This window comes from Diospyros lotus, chromosome 12 (genome assembly GCF_014633365.1).
Source record: "Diospyros lotus cultivar Yz01 chromosome 12, ASM1463336v1, whole genome shotgun sequence".
NCBI lineage: Eukaryota > Viridiplantae > Streptophyta > Magnoliopsida > Ericales > Ebenaceae > Diospyros > Diospyros lotus.
In genome coordinates, this window is record NC_068349.1 from 1,391,629 (window position 1) to 1,393,633 (window position 2,005).

The following is a 2,005-nucleotide window of genomic DNA, read 5'->3' on the forward strand; positions in this document are numbered from 1 at the left end:
TAATCCATATAGGTTGTAAAGCCAAGATAACAGCTGGTACAAATTTGAATGGTGTTTGGCGTATTAATAAAGTATATCTTGAACACAATCATAAAATAAGTCCATCCAAATCAAGGCTTTACCGATGCAATCGTGAAGTTAGTGCACATATTAAACGGAGGCTTGAAGTTGATGATTTAGCTGGGATTCCTTTACATAAAAGTTTTAATTCAGTTGTTGTCGAAGCTGGTGGATACGACTAGTTGGCATGCATAGAAAAGGATTGTCGAAACTACATTGAAAAAGTAATGCGACTACGACTTGGGGAAGGAGATGCTATAGCAATACAAGCTTACTTTTCAAAAATTCAAACAATGTGTCCCGATTTCTACTTCAATATAGATTTGGATGAGGAATGCCGGGTGAAGAATGTATTTTGGACTGATAACAGGTGTAGGCAAACATATAAAGAGTTCGGAGATGTTGTAACATTTGATACAACATACTTAACTAATAAGTACGAGATGCCTTTTGCCCCTTTTGTTGGTGTGAACCACCATGGACAGTCAACCTTACTCGGTTGCGGTCTATTGTCGAATGAGGATACAACAACATTTGTTTGGCTTTTTAGGACGTGGCTTGAATGTATGCATGGTCAGGCTCCCAATGGAATAATTACCGATCAGGACAGGGCAATGCAAGCAGCAATTGAGATTGTTTTTCCCAATACAAAGCATAGATGGTGTTTATGGCATATACTAAAAAAGTTGTCAGAAAAGTTTGGGAGTCATCCATGTAAGGGATTGATACTTTCGACAGTACATGGTCTAGTGTACAACTCACAACATCAAGAAGACTTTGAGCATGGTTGGACTACGATGGTTGATCAATTTGATTTGCATGAGAACAATTGGTTGTCTAGACTATTTGAAAACAGAAGCCGTTGGATTCCATGCTTCTTGAAAACTACTTTTTGGGCAGGGATGTCAACAACTCAACGTAGTGAGAGTATTAACGCATTTTTTGATGGGTATGTTCATTCCAAAACTTCTCTTAAGCAATTTGTTGAACAATATGAGCAGGCACTCTGGTGTAAGGTTGAAAAAGAGTTTCAAGCTGATTTTAAGTCATTCTCGCAAATGGTCCCATGTGCTACTAAGTATGCAATTGAAAAGCAATTTCAAGAAGTGTATACAATATCAAAATTTAGGGAATTTCAAGAGGAATTTACTGGGAAGGTTTACTGTGAAGTTGTATCTTCTACTATGGGTGGTTCGGTGCCAAGGTACGATGTGCGAGAAGATGTTATGCTTGACGGAGGAGTTAGGAAAAAAATGTTCACAGTTTTATTTCAAAGAGAAACTACTGAATTTGTTTGTAGTTGTCATCTCTATGAGTTCAGGGGAATAGTGTGCAGGCATGCGATATCAATTTTACTCCGTAATGATGTCACTATACTTCCCGAGAGGTATATCCTTAGGAGGTGGATGAGAGATGTAAGTAGACGACGCACAAGAGTAGCAGTTAATTACGATGGTTGGATGAACACTCCTGCTCAAGTAAGATTTGACAAAATGTGCAATGCCTTTACTAATGTAGCAGACTTGGTGGCTGATGATGAAAACCAAGTTTGTGGGATCATGGAGTGGATTGAATCTAAAACAGCTTAACTTTCCATGTCACAACCCATACATGGCGGTGGAAGTAATTTGGATTCCCAAGCAAGTGTACCAGTGGCCCTTAATTCTCTATCAATAGAACTTGTTGGAACTGCTAACATGCTCGATCTGAAATACTTGAGAACAAAAGGAGCTCCGAAGAAATTACGGAAAAAAGGTCAATTGGAGAAGAATTCTAAGAAATCCAAGGTATGCAAACTAACATGCAAAACAAAACAAATGCCAATGATTTTATTTATACAGGGACCACCATTAAAAAAAAAAAACAATTATAGAGAATTAATGACTTATAATGACTAAATTATATAAATGATTTTATTTAATTGCGACGTTTGAATGACGTACAG

At 37.5% G+C, this 2,005-nt stretch overlaps 1 protein-coding gene across 1 annotated transcript; it reads left to right on the forward strand.

The window, feature by feature from the left end:
- The first annotated feature begins 287 nt into the window (after nucleotides 1-287).
- LOC127786768 (protein FAR1-RELATED SEQUENCE 5-like) lies at nucleotides 288-1,649 on the forward strand. Its single transcript, XM_052314416.1, has one exon. It carries the CDS (start codon nucleotides 288-290, stop codon nucleotides 1,647-1,649), a length of 1,362 nt encoding a protein of 453 aa, XP_052170376.1.
- The last annotated feature ends 356 nt before the right edge of the window (nucleotides 1,650-2,005 follow it).